This window comes from Xiphophorus couchianus, chromosome 4 (assembly GCF_001444195.1).
Source record: "Xiphophorus couchianus chromosome 4, X_couchianus-1.0, whole genome shotgun sequence".
Classification (NCBI taxonomy): Eukaryota; Metazoa; Chordata; class Actinopteri; order Cyprinodontiformes; family Poeciliidae; genus Xiphophorus; species Xiphophorus couchianus.
This window is the reverse complement of record NC_040231.1, coordinates 13,496,155-13,518,909: the sequence shown is the minus strand read 5'-3', so window position 1 is coordinate 13,518,909 and position 22,755 is coordinate 13,496,155. Positions and strand designations below refer to the sequence as shown.

General features: G+C 37.6%; 2 protein-coding genes across 3 annotated transcripts; both read left to right on the top strand.

Annotated features, from left to right (window-relative positions):
* Positions 1-3,085: 3,085 nt before the first annotated feature.
* Positions 3,086-12,056, top strand: vps26a (VPS26, retromer complex component A). Of its 2 annotated transcripts, none has more exons than XM_028014475.1 (9): positions 3,086-3,237; positions 4,116-4,265; positions 5,341-5,416; positions 6,272-6,428; positions 7,286-7,450; positions 7,541-7,647; positions 7,756-7,857; positions 7,969-8,078; positions 9,752-12,056. In XM_028014475.1, exons 1-9 carry the CDS (start codon positions 3,235-3,237, stop codon positions 9,866-9,868), a joined length of 987 nt encoding a protein of 328 aa, XP_027870276.1. In that variant the 5' UTR covers positions 3,086-3,234; the 3' UTR covers positions 9,869-12,056. The 2 variants fall into 2 exon arrangements, with proteins under 2 accessions (XP_027870276.1, XP_027870275.1); XM_028014474.1 differs by having other exon boundaries at positions 4,116-4,280.
* A 918-nt stretch (positions 12,057-12,974) lies between these two features.
* On the top strand, positions 12,975-22,637 carry supv3l1 (SUV3-like helicase). Its single transcript, XM_028015863.1, has 16 exons — positions 12,975-13,257; positions 13,374-13,451; positions 14,007-14,114; positions 14,193-14,307; positions 15,149-15,317; positions 16,005-16,116; positions 16,432-16,509; positions 16,642-16,733; positions 17,549-17,729; positions 18,458-18,551; positions 18,809-18,928; positions 19,032-19,131; positions 19,227-19,307; positions 20,385-20,561; positions 20,879-21,027; positions 21,115-22,637. The coding sequence occupies exons 1-16, from the start codon at positions 12,975-12,977 to the stop codon at positions 21,497-21,499; spliced, it is 2,322 nt and encodes a 773-aa protein (XP_027871664.1). The 3' UTR covers positions 21,500-22,637.
* The last annotated feature ends 118 nt before the right edge of the window (positions 22,638-22,755 follow it).

Genomic DNA, 22,755 nt, shown 5'->3' with positions numbered 1-22,755 from the left:
TCAGGCTTGAGAACAAACCTAACATTTTTGTCAACATTTTGTTTTGCAGAGACGCAGAACCAGTGGAGGATGAGAGCCCACCTGGGGAGGATCCTAAGGAGGAAGTGGAGGAGGATGAGGAGACTCCGATGAGGAGCGACGATGGGGAGTCCCCTTGGTTCATCCCAGTAGAAGGCTCTGGTTCTGAAGGTTCTGCAACAGATTACTTGTCTTTCGCTGATGAACCCAGAGCAGCTGAAAGTGAGACAGGCTCCGGTGAATCCTGGACAGACTCTGTTCAACCCAAAGGTATTTTATTTCTGTAAAGGTTTCGATTATGTCTAGGCCCATCACGATAACACATCCTTTTGTTCCAGAAGTTATTGCAACAAATAATAATAATATCAATTTGACACCATTTTAAAGTAATCTGATGGCATAATAATAACACAATAACACAGTAACACGTTCTCATAGACCAATAATTCTATTGATTATTTAACACAGGAACTGTAAGACATTTTAAATAGTTTTTAGAGATTCACAAGATGTTTATTGAAATAAACTGATCTGGAAAAAAATGATTTTGCCTGATTTTGTTATTTTCTGTTACAATCCAAAATTATTGTAATTTTTTTTGTCATCATGATTTTGATCCGTCTGATTATGTAATTTTTAAATATTAAATAATTGATCATTTGATCAGTTACTCAGTACTTTCTACCAAATAAATTTTTACTCTTACTTGAGTAATTCCTTGGTTGGATACTTTTTTACTTGAGTAAAACTATGTTGAAGTAGTGCTACTTTTCCTTTTAGAGTACATTTCTTTTGGTTACTCTGCCCGCCTCTGATTGTGTTTATCTTCTTGTGTTTGTAGTTGGAAACGTGAGGGGCATGAAGAGGTTGTTCCCTGGCAGTTTTCTTGTTGAAGAGGCAAAGCCGACAAAGCAGGACCTGGAAGTAGACGGCCTGCTGAAAATATAGACGGAAAAGGAAAGTCAGCCATTGTTAACTCCTCAGCTAGATAGAAAAAGTAACAGAAGATCACCACCTGCTGGAGGGAAGCGGAACTCGCAGAGGTCAAATGGATTATTTGAGTAAACGATTATTTTTATTATCATGAGAATTTATTTTCTTTGCTAAAAAATGGCTGCTGTTTTTTTTTTTTTAAAAAAGCCAATATAGTCTGCCAGTCAGTGGGAATTTGATAAAGTCTAAGCTGTGCTTCGTTAGTATTTTTGCATTTTTGTGAAAAACGAAAGAATTTACCATGCTTTGTAATGTAAATACAACCAGCATTTAAATCATGATAACTCTAGTGCAATAACATGATACTTTCTTCACTCCATTGCACATTTTCAGGCCGTCTTTGGAATAACAGGCCACAGTGAAAACTTATTTATTTCATTTTTTCACCCCAATCAGGTGGGCATTTCAAAATATCCAGAGCGAGCAAACCCTGTGGACACAAAGCCCTGAGAGAAAATTAAAAGGGTTTACGATGTAAACGAGCTTAAAATTTATACAATGAATATGCCTACATCTCAGCAATAATCTGTATATTGTTTCCATTTATTTCACATTGCTTAATGTGCATTTGACATATTTCAATCAATAAGCAATTCAATAAAATCTGCTTAAAACTGTGTAATGTCTTTTTTTTATTACAAAATAAATATAATTTCTATAATCTATAATTTCTTCAGTGCTTTTAAGTTAGGTTTGACACAGCTGATCAAAACATAATGATTAGTGGATCGGAAAAGTTTGTGGGAACTTTCTGGTTCTCGAAACTTTATCATTATTCAGATGGATAATTTGTAGGTTTTATTGATGTGCAAAGTATTTGTGGTCAACACTGTGAAAGATCATTTTAGGATTTGGGATTAAACTATAAAAGGTTTAATATACCATTAGTTATTTACAGATGAGGTGATGTTTCCTGTAATCCACACAGGGTTCCTATTAATATATGATTCGCTATAATTTGGCAAGTTTCTCAGTTTCAGCTCTTCCATTAATAAAATGTTGGCTTGGAAATTAAATTTTTTTCTTGTGGAGTTCCTGCACCAGACTCTGTGTTTATGTGAAGTCCACAAATTAATTTATTCAGTTAATTTAATTTCCATCACTTCAAAAAGATTCTCATTACTTGAATGAAGAATTGGATAGTAACTAGTTACATTTTCTCTGAGTATTTTTGAAAAAAACCAAAAACATTTACTTTTATGAGTATTTTTAGCTTTTACTTGAATCAATCTATTATGAAGTATTGCTGGCCTTACTTGAGTAAAATGTTTTGGATACTCTACCCAATGTGAGTAACTTCACTGAATGAAAAACAAACATGTTTTAACCAACAACAAAAAATCACCAGACACACGCCTGCAGTTTTTGTTAAAGCTTTTTATTGAAACAAACTGATTTGGTAAAAAATTATTTTGCTTGATTTTGTTATTTTGTGTTATTTATACGGGCTGCTCAGTGGCGCAGTTGGTAGCACTGTTGCCTTGCAGCAAGAAGGTCCTGGGTTCGATTCCCGGCCGGGGTCTTTCTGCATGGAGTTTGCATGTTCTCCCTGTGCATGCGTGGGTTCTCTCCGGGTACTCCGGCTTCCTCCCACAGTCCAAAAACATGACTGTTAGGTTAATTGGTCTCTCTAAATTCTCCCTAGGTGTGAGTGTGTGTGGTTGTTTGTCCTGTATGTCTTTGTGTTGCCCTGCGACAGACTGGCGACCTGTCCAGGGTGTACCCCGCCTCCCGCCCGGAACGTAGCTGGAGATGGGCACCAGCAACCCTCCCGACCCCATTAGGGACAAGGGTGCACAGAAAATGGATGGATGGATGGATGTTATTTATACAAATTATTGTAATTCTCGTCCTTACAAGACCAAAATTTCCACTTAACTTGAGATTGTGGCCCATCTGATCATGTAATTTTTAAATATTAAAAAATATATTTTTTTATTAACATTATCAAATACTTTTTTTACTCTTACTTGAGTAATTTCTTGGACAGCTACGTTTTACTTTTACCTGAGTAAAAACATGTCGAACTAGTGCTACTCTTACTTATACAACGTTATCTGAGGTGTTCCGGCTTCCACTGACTCCGCCCACACCCACATCACGCAGGTCACGTGACGGGAAACCTGTTACTACGCCAACCGCCCCCCTCCCTCCCTCCTATTGCAGACCGTCAGGCTAAACGGAGGGAGGCTAGCAGTTAGCTCCAACTGGCAAGACGGCGAGATGGTGAGTATAAAACCAAGACATAGCCGACAATACGTTGAAGTTGTTTTACTTTTAAATAAAGATTAAAAACACCTCAACACCGCAAGGGCCTGTGAAGTGAACTGGACAGCAGAAATAAAAGTCTGTCAGGGATAATCTTTCAGGGTTGGGCTAATTAGCATCAGTATTAAGCCGTTTTTCCTGACATGTTTTAGCTTTCTAACTACTTAACAGCTTTTTAAAACGGTCCTCTCAACCATTAATGTTTAGTAGCTTTATTAATGCGTGCTTAATTTGTATGTAGGTGCAGCAAGTGGGTTTTGGTAATGTGCCCCGGCTAGCTCTCTGGAATGTGAAGTTGAAATGTCACATGCACTCTGAGCAACTGCAGCAGCCCTTTAAATTCCTTACAATAAATCAATCATCTCTGTCGATCATGAAGAAATTTGCTTGTGTTGTGAGTTGTCAGTGACTGCACTGTAAAGTTTTTCTGTTCGCCTCATTGATTCCTCCTGTGCAGCTGACTGTCATCCTGATGACTGAGCTCATTCTTCAACATCTTTAGCTCCTGCATGCTGCAGCATGTTGTCAATGCAGCTGGTGATGATTGGGGTTGTTGTGGCAACATCAAAGGCTGCTATTATCCTTCAGTCTGGTTTAGCAGTTTGGGGAATTTGACTTTATAGCACAGAAACTTATTATTCCCACATCCCACAGTAATATAGTGTGTAAACAAATCCTCCTGCTGTGAGTGTAAGCTTTACAAATGCTGAAAAAAGGCACAATGTCCATTTAAGAAGCCAAAAACTGTAATAAAAAAATACTGTTTCTCCACAGTTTTGGTGTCAACACAATATCTGCGGCACATCTCTCATGTATTGTGTTTTCTTTGTTTCCAGAGTTTCCTGGGAGGATTGTTTGGGCCGGTATGTGAGATAGATGTGGTGCTGAATGATGCAGAGAACAGAAAAACCGCCGAGTTAAAGACAGAAGATGGAAAAGTGGAGAAACACTACCTATTCTATGATGGAGAGTCGGTGTCTGGAAAGGTGAACATGGTTCTCGTGAGCAAAATTCATCCCCATTTTGTATTCATGTATTATCACTTCATACTTGTGAAAAATAATCATTTTGTTGCCATTTTTTGTAACCGTTGTTGCCTGAGTTTGTTTTGACTGGAGTTATTTTTTTTCCCCCAGGAATTAAAAATGCTAAAATTTTGTAGTTATGATCTCTATCAAGTCATTAAATGAAATGAAATTAATAAATAAAACTGTAAAGGTACAATGATGAAGGTAAAAAATGCAGTGCAACGCCCAAAAGGCAAAAAACGGTGATTGAAAAGACAGAAAATAATCGAATCTCACTGTAAAAAAAACATGAAAATGTGACTAGATGGTCAAAGGTTAAAGGTGTCTACATAATGCCTCCTGATGTTTAAACAGGGTCAAAGGTGTTTGGGTTTGATATTTTAAATTCAGTTTATTTACATAGCACATATTCACCACAAGTGTCGTATCCAAGCCTGAAATTCAACTTTTTTTTAAATCTAATTTTGTGACCAACCTTAAATGGACTAACGTTGTAGAATTGTTATAGAATTGTTAATAAACTACAACGTTTATATGAAGATTTTAAAAATAAGAGGTGTGGTTGATTTTAATCAGCAGTAAACTGTCCTTACAGACACATAATTGATTTAAGGTATTTAAAGCTTTAAATTCTTATACAAATGCCTTAGTTTATTTTTTAGACCAGTTTTAACTCAATGTTTGTAACCAGAGTAAGAAAATATTTTAGTTGCTGGATTTTTTTTAAATTATATATAATTTATTTCATTTGTATGCTCAGTGCTTGTGTTCTGTCATTTCTAATATTTAATCTTTATCAGTGATTCTTTATGTTGTTTTAGAATGAAAAAAATAAATGGATCATTTCAGATAATTTGTTGAATTGTTGTGATTTTAAATTGTGAACTTAATGCTAAACAATCAGTGCATAATAAAATAAAGGACATTTTTTCCCTTTGGTGTGTCCAACACTTCTGGAATAGGAATATGGCTCCCAACACTGGCAGCGTGTAGCTATTAATAAACGTTGACGCAACTAATTTTCCCTCTGCAGGTGAATCTAAATGTGAAGCAGGGAGGGAAGCGGCTGGAGCATCATGGGATCCGCATCGAGTTTGTCGGACAGATAGGTGAGCCAGCTGGGACTGATTTATAATTCACATCATGCTGTTGCTGGTTTACTGTGTTCTGGATGAGACGTAAGGTTTAGACTTCGTTCTTGACCTGTGCTTCTGTGCCGCAGCAGTTGGTTCACATGTCGTCATTTGGACAAAAGGTTTATGAAGGCATGTGGTCGTCATGTGCCGTCCTGTTAAATCCTCCTCACCCTGTGCGTGAACACTGGGTAGATTACACTGAATCTGAACACTAAATATTGATGTAATGCTAATTTAAGTTTTTTTTTATTATCCTGTATATAATAGTTGTACTTGGCGCATCCTTTTTCAGCTTTGTTTTCAATTAAGCCATATTTTCTCCATGTTGACAGGAGGAATTGTTTCATTATGGTGTGCTTCTAGTTGTATTGGCTCAGGTTGCACACATTTCCCGTCTGTTTTGTGTGTTTATCAGACAGCTAAAGCATTACACATGTGATCTATATCGACACATTTATAGTAGTGCAACGGATAAGTTTGCAGCAGGATAAGTTTTCAGCACAGTAAGGTTGTAAAATATTTTCAGTAAACAAACAATTAAGGTGTGCAGAAGCTAACCGCAGTCAAGATAACAGGATAAACCTCGCTAATTTCAACCAACAAATATATAGGATTACTTAATTTAAGTTGTAAATGTATACAAAACACTTGGAAAACTTCATTAAAAAAAAGCCACGTTTGACACAATTGTTCCCTCTTAGAGGTCATTCTCTCTGACCAGCTTTATTCTTCCCTACAGTGGAGAATTAAAACTAATGAAGTTAAACTATAAACACATCATATGTAAGCAATAATCAATCACTAATTATCCTTTCTCTGTTGTCTCAGAGCTGTTCTCTGATAAGAGCAACACCCATGAGTTTGTGGACTTGGTGAAAGAGCTGGCCTTGCCTGGAGAGCTAACCCAGAACAGAAGCTACGACTTTGAGTTCATGCAGGTGGAGAAGCCTTATGAGTCCTACATCGGCGCAAACGTCAGGCTAAGGTACACCAGCAACACCTGGGCTGCAGCTAATATTTTTACTGTTGTGCATTTTTTACTTTGCAGGTATGCGAATGTAAAACTACCCAGCTCAACCTGCTGGGTGCAGACAGACTGTAGGAACGTTGTTCAAGGTTATCTTGCTGTGTTGCCCTGCTGAAAGGCAGCAGGGGGAGGTGACTGCTCAAAGGACCAGTAAATATTGGTGTGATTTATACTGGGATCTAAAAGTATAGCTCTGTGTGTTTTTCCTTCTGGCTCAACAGATTTGAAATAGTTACTAAGACTGAATTATAGTGTTGTGAAAATAGTTCCTTGTGGGAAGCAGAGATAATTTGCATCATTATAAATGCATCTGTCTCTTATTTTGTTTTGTTTTTCATCACTGAGGAGAAATGGTTGTGATGAGAATTGTGATTTATCTTAAAAAATAAGAATCTTACTGATTTCTGAAACCCCCAAAACTGGATAAATGTTTGGAATAATTTTTATTTTTGAAAATATGATTGAATGCAGTCATTGTGCTGTTGAATGAAACTGTTTTGCTGAAGTAATCTATTTGATAATGTGTAAATTTTACTTACAATAATTTTCGTAGGGCTCAGCTTGTAGGAATTACACAAAAAAGCAGTGTGAGGAATTTCTAATTTTTTTTTTAATCATCACTTTGATTGTTATTGCTACAAATACAACAAATATTGCATTGGACAGAGGATAAAATCAATCAAGACCATAAACTCTGTATACATATTATAGTCAGGAATGTCATGCCTGCTTCTACTTGCATGAATTTACTTTAATCTTGTTCAGTAAAGATTTAGGATGTTGAGGTTTAACGTTTTGTTGTGTTTTTCTCTCAGATATTTCCTCCGGGTGACAATAGTCCGCCGTCTGTCTGACTTAATAAAGGAATACGAGTTAATTGTTCACCAGCTGGCCACTTATCCAGACGTAAACAACTCCATTAAGATGGAGGTCGGCATCGAGGACTGTCTTCACATCGAGTTTGAATACAACAAATCCAAGTAAGAAAGATGACTTAATGTTTCAACTTTCTAATAAAACATCCTTATTTTCCATTGAGTTTGAGGATATTTCTTTGCTTTGTCTGCTAGATACCACCTGAAGGACGTGATAGTTGGGAAGATTTACTTCCTCCTGGTCAGGATTAAAATCCAGCACATGGAGCTGCAGCTCATCAAGAAGGAGGTAACAGGCATAGGTATGACTCCAGAACAGCAGCACGTAAAAAATAAAACAAACCCAATCAAAGCACAACAGTTAGTACCAAGACTTAATTAGTTAATTAGTTTGTTTCTGTCTCCGTCAGGTCCGAGCACTACAACTGAGACGGAAACGGTTGCAAAGTATGAGATCATGGACGGCGCTCCAGTTAAAGGAGAATCGATCCCAATCAGACTCTTCCTGGCAGGTAAGTCCTGGCTTCTTCCAAAGCATGTGATGATCTGCATTGAAAGCTTTGTTGCAACTATAAATCACCGTACTTTTGGTGTTAGCTTATCGCTGGCTCTGCTTTTTCCAGGATATGACTTAACGGCCACCATGAGGGACGTTAATAAGAAGTTCTCGGTTCGCTACTTTCTCAATCTGGTGCTGGTGGATGAGGAGGACAGGAGATACTTTAAACAACAGGTAATTCACCTGGATGCATCATTTCTAATACTCAGAAATAAGCAAAGACCAAAGGCTGACTTTAAATATTTGGACATAAAGTTTGAGTTTTTTAGCCTAACTAGTACTACAAAAAAAAATGCTGGTTTCATACTTTATTTAAAAGGTTAATGGTTCAGATTTCAAACAAAACAAATGACACTCCTCAGTTTTACATCAGTTTTGGAGAAATGCCCTAATGTTTTACTATTCAAACTGCGGCAATTTGCACAGGATATTTTGTTAATCCTTGTCTTAACGTATTTTCAGTTTGTGAGAATCATTTGACTTTTATTTCTTATCATGTGATGATTTGGTACATCATATAATTACTCAGAAAACACTGATTTCTGTGTAAAACAAGCAAATTATAATTGGATACACAAGAGTTCATGAGTTCATTTTGACAAACTGCAACATTAACATTGTTGGAGATGAAGTTTGAGGAGATATTTTTTTCAACTGTTAAAGGACATTTATCTTATTTTATTTTTTGCATTTTTACTTCTTTTGAATTGTGTTCAGGCTTGTTAGTTATAGTTGTACTAATTTCCATGTCCAAAGTGGAGAAATGTGTTTTAAAAAATTAGCTTTAGGCAGCTAAGAGCAAAGTTGCCAAAGAGTGATTTTGGGATCACTGAACTCCAGCATGAATGTGTCACATAATGTCTGTTGAAGGTAAAAGTAGTGTTAGAAAATTCTCCTGCTTCAATTTGAGTTTATAAAGTGAGGATTTAATCCAATGATGAAGAGGAAGTCAGGAGAGCAACAGCTGGGAGGCTTAACTAACCAGAAACTTGTGGACGGATTTAAAAATGATCTTTTGTGAGACCAGGCTGACTTTTTTTATTATTAGTGTTACTTGTAGCACTAAAATTCTTGTGTGTTATTGGTAGACATTGTAATGTTTACTCCAGTTCTGACCAGCATTCTAACACCAGCTCTCCCTTTTCTCTGACTTAATGTGTCACCTGGATACTTTGTATTAGTGAGCCATACAAGTCTCTCATCTCTCCACAAAATCAATCTTTGCTTTACAGGTTAGAGTTTATCAACATTACAGTAACATTATTATAACGTCAAAACGTTATAATTACATACTTTAAATCTTTCTACAGATAGTTTTCTGCACACAAAGCAGATGGAAAGGAAGTTAAATTACTTGATGGCAGATGGAGTCACATATTCTCAGATTTCTGTGCAGCTTGTCTTTGTCTTCTGCTTCTCAGTTTTAAGTTTTGTTTTGTTAACTTTAAATTTTTAGGGTTTAATCTAAAAAATGACCATCAGTGTGACTCTGTTTACAAAAAATATTAAATTGCAAATTGAACAGTTTTGTCATTAGTGTTGTCTATGAACATGACTGCAGATTTTTCTTAGTATGCAAATAAAAATCATAAAACTTTCACAACAACCATACAAATTCTTCAGAATTGATTGATCTTAGCTGTAAACCTAGCTAAACTTGAGGTCTGTTATTTCTTAGAGTGACACTACAGGCGCAGCAGCACCTTGAATACAATTTAGAAGCGTTTCTTTTGACTATTCAGCTGCAGTATTTTGCATTTTTTTCATGTTTTAAATTAAATTTTTAAGCCTGATTCTGTTTGGTGAAACTGTGCGCCATTAACTCTGCCCTCTACTTTTGTGTGTAGGAGATTGTTTTGTGGAGAAAAGCTCCAGAGAAGATGAGGAAAAGAAACTTCCACCAGCGCTACGAGTCGCCCGAGCCCAGAAGCCAGCCGGTTTCCGCAGAGCAGCCGGAGATGTGAAGGTCGCACCCGAGAAAAACTGAAAACTCACGCAAACGCATCACAGCTCCTTCCTGCAGAACAGCCAGAGGTGTGAGGGCTGACCCTGCTCTCTCCATGGACTGAGAAATGTCTGTCAACACAAATACACATTAGTAATCCTCAGACTTCCCTTTTCCCCACAAACCCTGCTCACCACTTCACAGCTTGGGATGTGAGCTGCCACCATGGCGCTCTCAACTAGAGCTGAAACACACAATCAGATGCACACAAAAGCAACAACACAAGTCTGCTGTCGAATGTTAAAGCTAACGTGAAGAGCAGCCCAATTAGAAAAGACGGCCGAGTTAATTCTTGCTCCTCTGGACTATAAATACACAAAGCAAGCACACATACATGAAGCCATACAGTCTCAGTCTGCTGAATGCAAAAAGAAAGAGGAGGAGAAGATGGCTACAGACCACTGCAGCACTTCCTCTGAATCAAGAGCTTCTGGACTTTCTCTCACACGTTTCTGCACACTTTACATAAAAGTATCGCTTCGTAGAGTCTGCATGAGCTGCTCTGAGAATGAAAGGCTTCAAAGACCGGACGAGGCGACAATTACGCTCTGTATTTATATACACTACCTGACTGTGAGCTGCCGTTCACTGAGCTGGAGAGTCAAGGATGTCATAGTGGAGCGGGTTTATTACTACAAAGATGTTACAGCGGTTTACAGAAGTTCTGCTTTAATTGGGGAGTCAAGTGCAATAAGTGTCCACAACGACGTAAAACCCACACTATAGTTCTCACTTAAAGAAAAGCATAACTCCACCTTAATGTGACTGTGTTTGCCGTTCAGAGCTTCATATCTTTTTAAAATGAATTATCTTAAGGTGATTTATTTAGGTCAAATAATCTGCAGGTTTTTTGTTTGACTGTCAAAAAGCACTACAGATATCGAAGAGAAAGCATTTTACTCTTGCTAAGATCGATTCATTTGTCTCTAAAAAGTGTGTGTCAGGCTATAGCAGGAACTTGTGTAAATTATTTTAAAGGTCATGACATGTCAAAGTCTTCGCACAATGTTGTCTTTGATCCTTCTCAGTTCTGCTTATGACTGAAATACCGTATATTTGCTATGGTGGGATTGGTTTGCTCATATTGTTAAAAAAATGAAAAAGCATTTCAGGGTGTGTTTGGTGGATGATACGGTTTTAATTTCGTTGCTGAAATTCTGTAAATTCCTATTTAATTAGAATGAAGGCATTCAGTGATCACAATGTGATATTTGTCCTTTGCATTCACATTTTTTCTGTCAGCTGACCAGTCCCTCAGTGTGAAACATTTTCCTTCTCATTTCAACAGCTCACAGATAGAAGTTGCATCCTTCCACTTTTACCTGGAAAACACGACTCTGTTGTCGCTGCATAGCTGCTAGCCAGAAGGATCAGCCTGTATATTTACTGATCTTGTTAGTCTTCAGGGGTTAAAGCTTTTTGAGCCCACTGGTTCAATATATCCAGAATAATATCGTAATAAACGGTTTATGGCTTCTGTTGTAACCACAGGAAGGGATGTGCTTTCCACATACTGTAAATGCAACGATGTTCCACTGTGATGCTCAGACCTGTGGTTTAGGTCTTGCTTTAATGACACTGTTATCAGTCCCATGTGATTTCTGCCTCCAGCTCTGATCTGTGGACACTTTGCTCTTCAGTGCTGTACTTTGTGTTGAAGGGGCAAGTTTCCTGAAAGTTATCATCACTCAAGAAACAACTTCACCTCAGATTTTCTGAGTCTTTTTTCTTTTTCGCTACACATTTTAAATCAGCTTTATATGTTTATTTATTTTTTGCTTCTTATGTTTGGTGTTGCATTCGTTTTCAATTAGTTTGAACAGACAAATCTAAAGTTCAGGTTTTCACTGTCCTTATATTCTAGTTTTGATCATGTAATCTGTGTCTTATCTTGTGTGGAAACGGTGTAATTTACTGAAAAAAATCGTTTTGTTTTTTTTGGCTTTTGATCAGAATTTGTTGGGTTTTCTTTACGGTCAAAAACACTTCAAAGCCAACAGTCTCTGCCTCTTTGTTTCCTGCATGTTTGTCTACTCATGTCATTGTGTGACTGTGTGTATGGGATAATGTGTGTGTATGTATTCTATACACCAAACTCAAATGTATATAGCTAAAATCATGAATAAAGCAGATTTATACTGAACTTAGTTTGAAAAACTTTGTGTCTTTTTGGCAGTCTAAAAATTCGGAAATGATTAAACTAATTTTAATTTAAAAAAAACTTTTTTCTGTATATGGCCCGATGCTTTTTTGACAGATGTCAAGTAGCCAGTCATAATTTGAAACTGACTTAAATTGTAATTTTCTAACTTTTTGAAGATAATTTTTCTTCTGTAAATCTAAAAGGATGCATAAACGCTTAGTAGAAACATTAAGTACGTACCTCATGTAGAATTAGAGAAGTTCGTTATTCTTTAGTTGATCAATTGCCATTTTTCAGATTCAAGAAACTGAAACAAATTACTTTCAGAGCCAAAAGTACCACAATTCAATAAATACTTTCGGTATTCATGTCATTAAATATATTATATAATTTTTATCTTAACACGTAAGATACGTATATATTTAAATGCGTAAATAACTGCATTTAAACTAAAACACATTTCCAGTTCAATTAACAAAATTATCCCAAAGGGAAATTAAATGTAACGCATAAATATCTATCGTGACCAGCTTCTTAGTTTGATAAGCGATCTTCGAGATCAGCTTTAAGGGTGTCCTTATATATGCCTCATTAGTGTATTTGTAAAATGCCCACCAACTGGCGTATTTTTAAATAAAATATAATTACGTAATATTAGAATATTACGTTAAAATAGACTTCTAAAATATCGTTTTCGAAAACATAAAATAATTACATTTCGTTGAAAGTTTTTATACAGGCATATCTGTCGGCAGAGCGGTCCTGTACCACGCTGGTAGTACCAGAAATGTGTTGACCGTCCTCTGCTGGGGTTTGTTGTGTGAGCTAAATATTTCGCGCAGTTTAACAGTATGGAGTGGTAATAACTTCGAGAAAGGTCCAGAGAACCTGCCGGGGCTCGGTTACATATCCGCCCGCAGTAATGTCAGCGAACCGCACCGTGTACTTTGTGTTTTCTCGGCTTCAATGCATCTTCAACACCCGGACTGCTCACACCACCGCAGGCGGCTGCAGAGTGATTTCTGGTTCTAGGCTGTTGCTCCAGCACTCGCTGCCTGGTTCCGCGGCTTGCTGCAGAAATGTTTCCTCTAAAAGCGTCCCCCCCAAGGCTCCGGACACCTCGCTGTTTGTCCCCGTCTCGCTGAAGACAGACAACCCGGCTGATGGGACCGTGGGAGCAGAACTGACGCAACCGCTGGACAAAAGTGATCCGCAGTTTCTTCTTTGTTTTGGAGGGATATTCTGAGCGAATGTTGATTAACAACCGAGAAAAGTTGATTTAACTGGTGTTAATATGTGCTTTTATTCCTGGGATTTTCAGATGAGCTGCTGAAAGTCTTGAACAAGTTTTACAAAAGAAAAGAGATGCAAAAGTTGGCAGCAGACCACGGCCTGGATGGTGAGTGACTGATGTGGTCCTCTAAGGATTTATATGCAGGTCTTTGAAAAATGTTCAACCATTTAACCTGGAATATTTCTAATCCTGCTTTAAGCTTCTCCACAACTTTCTCACTGACCCGCCTGCTGTGTTCCTTGGTCTTCATGATGTTTGTTTACTAATGTTCTCAACAAAGCTATAATGTCCTCACAAAGTAGCTGCATATATATTTAGATTGATTAACACACCAGTGGACTCTATTTACCAATTAGGTTGCTTCTAAAGACAAATGGTTGAACTGGAGTTTATTTAAGGGTCACAGTTTCGCCATACTTTAGATTTATCCTTCACATAAAACTCCACAATGAGTTATGTGTTCATATTGTGCCAAAGTAAGATTTATTCATTAATCCGCATGTAAGGAATTAAGTGTTTCAGCTGCACAAACAGTAATAAAGTAGCAATAAATATGAACATTTTCTGGATGTGTGAATATCTTTGCACTTCACTACATGTTGACATTCATGCAACTTCGTTCACCTTTTGTGATCAAGTAATTTTTCTGCGAACAAACAGCTCGTCTGTTCCACCAAGCCTTCATCAGCTTCAGGAAGTACGTTCTGGAGATGACGGCCCTCCCTGCTGATCTGCACATCATCCTCAGCGACATCTGCTGCAACGCAGGTGCGCCACCTCAGGTTTCTACTAATTCATTAGAATAACGTCTACATTTATTACATCTCGTCTTCTTCTTCTCCCCAGGTCATATCGATGACATCTACCCATACTTTATGCGTCATGCCAAACAAATCTTCCCCATGCTGGACTGCATGGATGACCTGAGAAAGATATCCGACCTCAGAGTCCCAGCAAACTGGTAAACATTTCAGTTATCATTGCACATAAATCAGTGGTTAAATAATAATCAGCTAAACATCGGCCTGAACAAATCATAGAGCTACAAGTGGCTCTTTTTGCTTTCCACAATGTCTCTAAATGACTATGATGGAAGTTTTAGCTGCTTTTTAGTTTTTCATAATGAATAATCTCATTTCATTTTTCCAACAGAATGGCACATAAAGTACCAGAAATATTTTTTCTAGTCGGCTTTTTGCTTTTTTACCCACATTTCCACAAATATCAACGTCCAACAGAAGAAAATTTATTTGTTGCGATTTTTTTTCCATTATCTTAAAACTGAAAAATAGAAATAATTGGCTGATTTTTTAAAATGACCACAGATTTCTTACAATAGATATTTATTGAAACATGTTGATTTTTAAAAGGTAATGTAACAACTGCACCCCTAAGCAGGTTTGACTCTTTGGATTTCAAAGGTTGCACACCCCTGATCTAGACCTAAATCCAAGAGAGGATTTTTGTCAAGGCCTGAAAATTTGAAGTCCACTGATCCTCTCCATCCAGACCAACTTAGTTTGAGGTATTTTCTAAAGAATAGTGTGTCTAAATGTCAGTCTATAGATTTGCAAAACCTGTGGAAACTTTATTCCACAGGCTTGCAGCTATAATTACAGCAAAAAACTGTTCTGAAAAAAGGGTGTCTGAATGGAAATACATGTAACAAGTACAGCACATTTTGGAAACCATGTATTATTTTCTTTCCACATTAAAATGATTCACTACTGTTTGGTTCATCACATCAAATCCCTGTAAAAGTTACACTAGTTAAGGAGCTGAATGTTTTGTGTTTATACCAGGTACCCTGAGGCCCGAGCCATCCAGAGGAAGGTGATCTTTCACTCTGGACCCACTAACAGCGGGAAAACCTACCATGCCATCCAGCGCTACCTGGCGGCTAAGTCTGGGGTCTACTGTGGTCCCCTGAAACTTCTCGCCCACGAAATCTTTGAGAAGAGCAACGGCGCTGTGCGTCCATTTTTTATTTTTTCCATCGCAGTTGAAAAACTGTTGATCAGCCTCAGTCAGTCACATTTGAAGCCTTGGCTCTATTTCACATATACAATCTTAGTGGCAACATTTGGATTGGAACTAAAATCTAAATGTTAACCCTAACACATGCAAACATCTCCGGTTGGGAGGTGTTTGCATGTTCATTTAATGGATGTTACGAAAACATTAAGTAGTAGAATGATTCAAAACTGCCTAGATCAAACAGTAATCTTCTGCATGTTTTTATACTCCCATTTGAGTCTCTATGCCTCTAGAAAGAGTCCAAGCACTTAAAAAAACACTCAATTATTTTCTGACAATAAGTTAATGTCTTTTGGTGTCTGGAGAATGAGCCATTTAAAAATCTTTCCCAATATAAAGACATAAATAATCAGCAGGCGCTGTCTCGTTACCTAGCAACCCCGGCCGCGCCCAACCCTGTTACCTAGCAACCCAACCGGAGTTTCTAGGTTTTGTCTGCTAACTTGTTTTATTCGATTTTAACTTGTTCAAGGAAGTTTCACAGGTTGAATTTTAAAGCTTGCACGACAACTAAAGTGTCTCCAAAGAATATTTCAGCTTCCTTTGTACGCGTTTCCATATTCTGATGGTGACATTTGATATTAACGGCTGTTCATGTTGGGTTGTGTGTCTGTGCTGCAGGGTGTACCGTGTGACCTGGTTACCGGGGAGGAGCGGACTTTCGTAGACCCAGAGGGCCGAGCAGCTGGACATGTGGCGTGCACCATCGAGATGTGCAGCGTCAACACACCCTGTAAGTAGGTGTTGAAGGAGAATGTGATGATTTGTTGTTTGATTATTATTACTTAACTGTTAGGATTTTTGTTCTCCTTTTATTTTATTCTATGACTGGGGGAAAAAAGTTTGATTTCTGTCTTTTAACCTTAAACAAGTAAGGAAAAATTATAAAATGAAAGTAATTTATATTTTTCTTTTATTAAATTATTAATATTGAGCTTATAGTGTCTGGTTTCCCTTGGGCCGATGTAATTATATCTGTAAACATTGTTTCTAACTATGGATTAACCTTTAAATAATGTCTTATTTTCTGCTCTGTGTGCATCTGTAGATGAGGTGGCTGTAATCGATGAAATTCAGATGATCAGAGATCCCTCCAGAGGCTGGGCGTGGACCAGAGCTCTACTCGGTTTGCAACATTTAAACAGAAGCTAAACATTTCTAATCTCTCTCTCTCATGCCTTGATTTGTGTCTGGTCACCCTCTGTTATTTAAGTTCCCTTTGGGATCAGTAAAGTATTTTGAATTTTTGTTTGTGTAGGTTTGTGTGCCGAGGAGATCCACGTGTGTGGAGAAGCAGCAGCTGTGGACTTCATCCGGGAGTTGATGTTTACCACCGGAGAGGAGGTGGAGGTAAGACTGAAAGGGAAACTTCCTGACAATAAATCAATAACAATATAAATATATTGTGATATAGTGATCAATATCAATAGATAGTGTATTTGATAGAATATTCAATATGTAGAATAGCATTCTGGGGAATGTAGGCTATGGAAACCTTTAGCTGCTGAACCTCTCAGGGACAGAAAATGGTATACACAAAAAGGTACACATTGTTTTATTTCACCAATTTATTTATACATTTATTTCACTTTTGTTTTTTTAGTTTATTTATTTTACTTTGAAAATTGCAATACCTTAACACCAGCATTGTCAATGTCTATGGTTATTCTTTGTTTTTATCATAGTAGTGTGATATTTGTCATTGTGTTAAAGATCCTCTATGTTGTTTGTTTGAAATAAAGTAAAAAAAAAAAAAAGGTTGGCAGAATCAGCTCACTCACTCTGGTTACCTAGCAACAACCTGCTGGGTAAAAAGAAGCTTCAAGTCCCCCCCCTCAACTTTGGTTACCTAGCAACAGCTTGAGTAACTGCCGCAGAAGCAGTTTAAGTTCAGCCACTGCGCCTCATAACTGCTTAAAAATTTAAAAAACAACTGTGGAGTGAAAAGAAGAAAGGTCGCAGCACTACTGTAGTTTGGCACTATTTCAGATATTTAAAACAAAAAAAGTGAATCATTAATTATCAACATTAATGGTATGAAACACCTGTATTGTGATACGTTTTCCAGCCGCATCGTCCAGCCTTACTTCCTGACGCTGGTTTTATCCCGTCGGTGTCGGTTTCGCCGCCTGACCCTTCTTTCACGTCGTCCCTTCTCTCCGCAGGTCCACACCTACAAACGCCTGACTCCGTTCTCAGTCCTGGATCACGCTGTGGAGACGTTGGACAACCTGAGACCAGGAGACTGCATCGTGTGCTTCAGTAAAAACGACATCTACTCTTTAAACCGACAGATCGAGGCCAGAGGGCAGGAATGTGCCGTAATTTATGGTAGTTTACCTCCAGGTGAGTGTATTAATGAGGTACATATAAGCTGGTCAATATCTATCTGTCTAAAAGAAAACATAAATTTAATTTGTTCACATGTTAGTGTTTAAATGTTTAAAAAGTCATGTGTCGGACTTGTCTGTGTATTTGTTTGTGGATATAAAATAAATGACCAAATAACTTCTTCATTTTTGGCACGCTATTTGTTGGTCTTTTTTCTCCTTTTTTCTTTCTAGCATGTTGGAAATAAAAATATGACAGATAACCAGTGTTGTTTTAGATTCTAAGCCTTTAAATATTACAGAAAGCTTTGTGTGATTTCAAGTTATAAAATACTTCCTCTAAGATGGATCAAAAATACACAAACATGCATTAATTTATGTTGAATGCTGGCATCTTTATTGAAGAATTGAATGTGAAAATAAGGTTTATTTCAGATTGTATTGAGCTAATTAATCCTTTAAAACCCTGTGAATACTTTATTTAATGTGATGAAGTAATAAAATAGTAATTTTCTGTATCAGACTTTATAAAGGTAATCAGTTCAGAGATGTAAAGTTTCAAAACAGCTTAAAAATGTTTGAAATACACAAAATTATCCTTAAAGATGCCTTGTATGCGTGTAGAAATCAGTGGTATTCTTACTCCTACAATTACATTTTATTTTTCTGTTTTCTGATTTGTTTGTTTAGTGTTATTATTATTATTACATGCTACATGTTTATGAACTTTCCTGCGAACTGCAGGCACTAAACTGTCGCAGGCCAAGAAGTTCAATGACCCCGACGACCCCTGCAAGATCCTGGTTGCTACAGATGCTATCGGCATGGGCCTCAACCTGTAAGTGACATATAGTCAGTTTTGAACCATTAAAGTGTTTTTTTTAAATGCAAACAGAAAATTGCTTGCAGGAAACCAAAGGGAATTTCAATTATACCATCTGAAGTGTTTGTGATCTATTTAAATACAGTTGATTTGTATTTATGTGCAATTTAAACACATATTTAGACGAAATCAATAACTGGAGTCAAAGTAAGGAAAGCAAATCACCTTACTTTTTTTGTTTTGCCTGTTTACCCTCCTTCGATGCTGTCCAGGAGTATAAGACGTATCATCTTTAACTCCCTGGTGAAGCCCAACATTAATGAGAAAGGAGAGAAGCAGATGGAGACCATCAGCACATCGCAGGCGCTGCAGATTGCAGGTCGAGCAGGGAGGTCCGTTTCGCTTCTGTTCGACTATTTCCTCATTTTGGACATCTGGAAAATGGCTCTCCTCTTCGTCGGGATGAACTTACTGTCTGTTTTCTCTCTGTTGCAGATTTTCCTCCGTATTTAAAGAGGGAGAGGTCACGACCATGCACCGAGACGACCTGCCTGTCCTGAAGGAAATCCTCAGCCATTCTGTTGATCCCATAGAGGTGGTTATTTCACACACACTCACTGGTCTCACCAACAGTAGGGTCAGAGTGCATCACACCGTGACTCCATGTTTTAAAAATCTTGTTTTTCTCAGACTGCAGGTCTCCATCCCACTGCAGAGCAGATAGAAATGTTTGCCTATCAGCTCCCTGATGCTACACTCTCCAACCTTGTAGTGAGTAAAGCAATGAACCCAGTCCTGCTCTCACTTCTACTTCTTTTGATATTTGAGAGGTTAAACTAATCACAGAAGTATTCTAGTATTTTATTAGCTGCAGTTTCTCTTAGTTTTCTCTAAATAGCTACAATTCTACCAGGTCTAGTACTAAAATAATTCACATTTATTTTCCTTTTTCTTTAAAATGCATCAAACTATAAACTCCAACCATCTTTGTTCTGCAAACAATAACCTGGTTTTTAATTCTCTTTTTTTTTTGGGTTTAATAAAAAAATCAAATAAACGTTACTTTTACCCAAAAAAGAGGATTTTTTTTTGGCTGCATTGTTTCCAAGTGTTAAAGTTTTTAGACTTAATAAAAATCACAGTCGATCTTAAGAAGCGTGATCCGTTTGTCTGTATTAAAAACCAATAAAACATTTAAGTGAGACCTATTACTGGAAGGGTAAACTGGATCCGTCAGAACCACACGCAGGTCTTCAAAATATAGAAATAAAAAAAAGCTCAGGTAAAACAACACAGGTGCCACAAATCCAACATTTTTAGATCAAGTCAGAGTCGTTCCTGTAGCCCTTTAAAAACGGCTATGGTTACTCAAAGTGCTGCCCAGAATATAAAATCACCTATAATTTAAGCAATAAAATATAAAGTTCAGAAGCTAAAATATATATAATTTGCCAAGTGTTCAAGTGGTTGCAATTTCCACTTCGTCCCACTAGGTGTCAGTATATTGCCAACAGCAGCTGCTTTCAAATGTAAATAAGAAGCTTGAAGTTTTATTTTTTGTTTCCAAATTGCTTAGACCTGCTCTGGTTAAAAACAAAACTAGACAGTTTTATCAAGTTCTGTTTTATCAAGTTCTGCAGTACTGGAAATATACTTTTCAAATAACAAATCTGTATTCATTAAAAGCAGAATAATTGGGATTTAGCTAAATATTTGTTCAAGATTGATCATGTAAAATTATTCAACCTGGTAAAAAAAAAAAAAAAACTGTTATAAGTTCTGATCAATGCTAAGGAAATAGTTCCTCGATGCTTTAACACTGTTTTGTTTTGTGTCCTTGTTTTTCAGGACATATTCGTGAGCCTCTCTCAGGTGGACGGTCTGTATTTTGTTTGCAACATCGACGACTTCAAGTTTCTGGCTGACATGATTCAACATATTCCTCTCAACCTGAGGTCGCGCTACGTCTTCTGCACTGCGCCCATTAATAAAAAGCAGCCGTTTGTCTGCACGTCCTTCTTAAAGGTAAGAGGAAAAGCTTCGCACGGGAGGAATGGATCAGATTCATGATGGTTTATTGAGGAATATTAAACTGGAGGTTGTAAAGTAAGTGTTTTTATAGTCGCAGTGCTAAAAGGTTATGGTCATATCATCCAGACAAATCTCCAAAATAAGTCTTGATTCAACCTTTGGGATTTAGAGCACTGTTGCTGCTGTGTTATTACCAATCAGCGCAGAATAATTTCATAACTTCCTGTTGAAAAGAACAAACTGCATCTTTGATGAGCTCCACTGTCCTGCACAGCTTTGCCTTTCTCACTCAAACCTTGTAAACGTTGCAGTTTGCGCGTCAGTTTAGTCGAGACGAGCCTTTGACGTTTGATTGGGTCCGCCGCCACATCGGCTGGCCTCTGGCTGCACCCAGAAACATCAAGGACCTGGTCCACCTAGAAGCTGTGCATGACGTTCTGGATCTGTACCTCTGGTTAAGGTGATGCGCCTTCTTCACACGGGTTTCTCTGCCTGGATTTAGTTTCTGAACGCTCACAGATCTAACCCTTTCTCTGGTTTTCCGTAGCTACCGTTTCATGGATATGTTTCCAGACACGGCCGCCATCCGGGGAATCCAGCAGGAACTGGACAACATCATCCAGCAGGGCGTCCGAAACATCACCCGTCTGATCCGAGCCAGTGACCCGAACCTCAGCGACCCGCCGGAGCAAAACGCTGCAGCTGCTGCCGGCAGCAGAAGCAGAAGCAGAGGTCAGAGAAGCTCGACAGGGACGATGGAGAAATCTCTGGCGAGCCGCCTGGTGAAAGACGGACTGTTGACTCCTGATCTGCTCAAACAGCTGCAGAGGGAGTGGTCGAAGAGCCTGAGGCAGGAAGGCGGGGGTCAAAGTTTACTCGGTGAAGAGCTTAATAACAAGAGCATCAAAGGGAAAAGAAAGAACAAGAAATAAAAGACTCAGAACTGTTAAAAGTTAGCGGTTGCTAATCATGAATTACTGCTAATGGAGATGAAAATATGGCAGTTCCAAGTTTTTTTTCCAAGAAAAATACCTGCAAAACCAGACTTCATTCCCAGATTAATTTGTTCTTTATTTCCTTCTTTCTTTCCGTACTTTATTTTCTTCTATCTGTCGTTGATAGAACTTTTCGTTCATTTCCGTCTTTCCTTTCATGTCGTCCTTTCATTTTGTTTCTTTGTGTCATTTGGACTTGCACTGCAAAAACATACTAGATGAAGTATTTTGGTCTAGTTTCCAGTGCAAATATCTCAGTAGACTTGAAAAAAGACAAAACTAACTTACAAGTGACTTTTCAGCAAGAAATAGAGGCTTGTTTTAAGTAAATAATTCCTTATTATTGATGAAAAAGTTTTAGTTTCATTGGCAGATTATTTGACAAGAAATTTTTCCTTGTTATATGTTATCTGCCAACAGATATGTATTTATTTTTATAAAGCCTCTATATCTTGCTGAAAACATACTTTTAAGTTAGTTTGTCTTATTTTAAGTGTGCTCAGTCATTAGCTTTAGAAACTAGACAAAAGATACTTGGTTAGATTTTGTTTTTGAAGTGCAAGTAGAACTGGGAATTCTGGGAAGTTGAGTCTGGAAAACGCTGGGATTTATACATTAACGATATGTGGGAACTCTGAATCAGGACTGACTGTGGATGGACACAACAGCAGGTTTTGCTTCTGGACATTTGTACCGGGTCAAGAGTCGTGGATATTTATGGGCTGTTGAATATTTCCACAGTATTTGTTCGCTTAATATTCGCTACAAATGGGTGAACTCAAATAACTCCTGTTAACTCCCAGCTGCTGAGTTAATTTTGCAACCTGAATACCCTAAAATCCCAGAAAACAAACTTTCCTGTGTAGCTAAGGAAGGATTTTGTTGGAAAGCGAGAAATCAGTGGCATAAAAGTTGTTACCTTTGATATGTGAATTTCCCCGTTTGGTTTATTCATCACTGCAGATTGGTTTGAGCTAAAATAATGAGACTTTGTTTCATTGTAAAGGTGAAATTCAGTATTTTTCATGTCTGTACATATAAGCAGATATTTGCCAATAAAAATATTTTTAAAATATTTGCATTTTTCTAGGATATCTCAATATGAATCTATCATCAATCCATGTTATTTCACTCATTTTTTAAATATATTTTAAATGATATTCGGGGAAAAATGAGAGAATTCGCTCTTTCAA